Source organism: Penaeus monodon, chromosome 19 (genome assembly GCF_015228065.2).
Source record: "Penaeus monodon isolate SGIC_2016 chromosome 19, NSTDA_Pmon_1, whole genome shotgun sequence".
NCBI classification, from domain to species: Eukaryota; Metazoa; Arthropoda; class Malacostraca; order Decapoda; family Penaeidae; genus Penaeus; species Penaeus monodon.
The window spans coordinates 4,148,621-4,149,136 of record NC_051404.1 but is presented as its reverse complement, the minus strand read 5'-3'; the positions used below and the strand labels follow the sequence as shown (position 1 = coordinate 4,149,136).

Sequence of the window (516 nt, the reverse complement as noted above, 5' to 3'; positions counted from 1 at the left end):
AAGTGTAACCCAGATCTCGTGACGAATCTGCAGCCCTGGTCTCTAACGGGCTCGGGCGACCTGCCAGTGGCGCGGCGCAGAGACCACTGCGAGACCCCGCCTCCGGGAGCGGACGCCGGGAACTCGGCTTTTTCGACGGCCGCGCTCGCGCAGGGGATGAGGTGAGGTTCTTACTAGCTGCTCAGGCTGATCCTTCTTTAGCAAGTTTTATGTATATTCAGGTATTTATCTGCTCCTGCGTCTTAATTGAGCCTACGACATTTTCAAATTAATTTCGTCTGTTAAATTTCTATCATCACATAATATTTTTGGTCTCTCCCAGCAGGTTATATCCGCATTTGCACATATATAAAAAAAAATCATTGGTCTTATCACACTGAAGTGATCTGATGACTAAAAGTTGCGATAATTATGTGCCACTAAAAATAAAGAAATTATTTCACCTAATTCAAAGGTTTCGTTCAGGCCCATAAAACTGATGCTTCTTTAGGGAACGATAATTCAGAGGAAGAAAAT

General features: G+C 44.6%; 2 protein-coding genes across 2 annotated transcripts in view; both read left to right on the top strand.

Moving 5' to 3' along the window:
- Positions 1-8, top strand: part of LOC119585309 — a 53,733-nt gene extending 53,725 nt beyond the window's left edge. The window contains exon 3 of the mRNA XM_037933984.1: positions 4-8. Within this exon, the coding sequence (XP_037789912.1) occupies positions 4-8 (5 nt within the window). The remainder of the gene's footprint in view (positions 1-3) is intronic.
- LOC119584988 (protein inscuteable homolog) overlaps positions 7-516 on the top strand; it is a 29,128-nt gene continuing 28,618 nt past the window's right edge. The window contains exon 1 of the mRNA XM_037933596.1: positions 7-161. Within this exon, the coding sequence (XP_037789524.1) occupies positions 157-161 (5 nt within the window). The 5' untranslated portion in view covers positions 7-156. The remainder of the gene's footprint in view (positions 162-516) is intronic.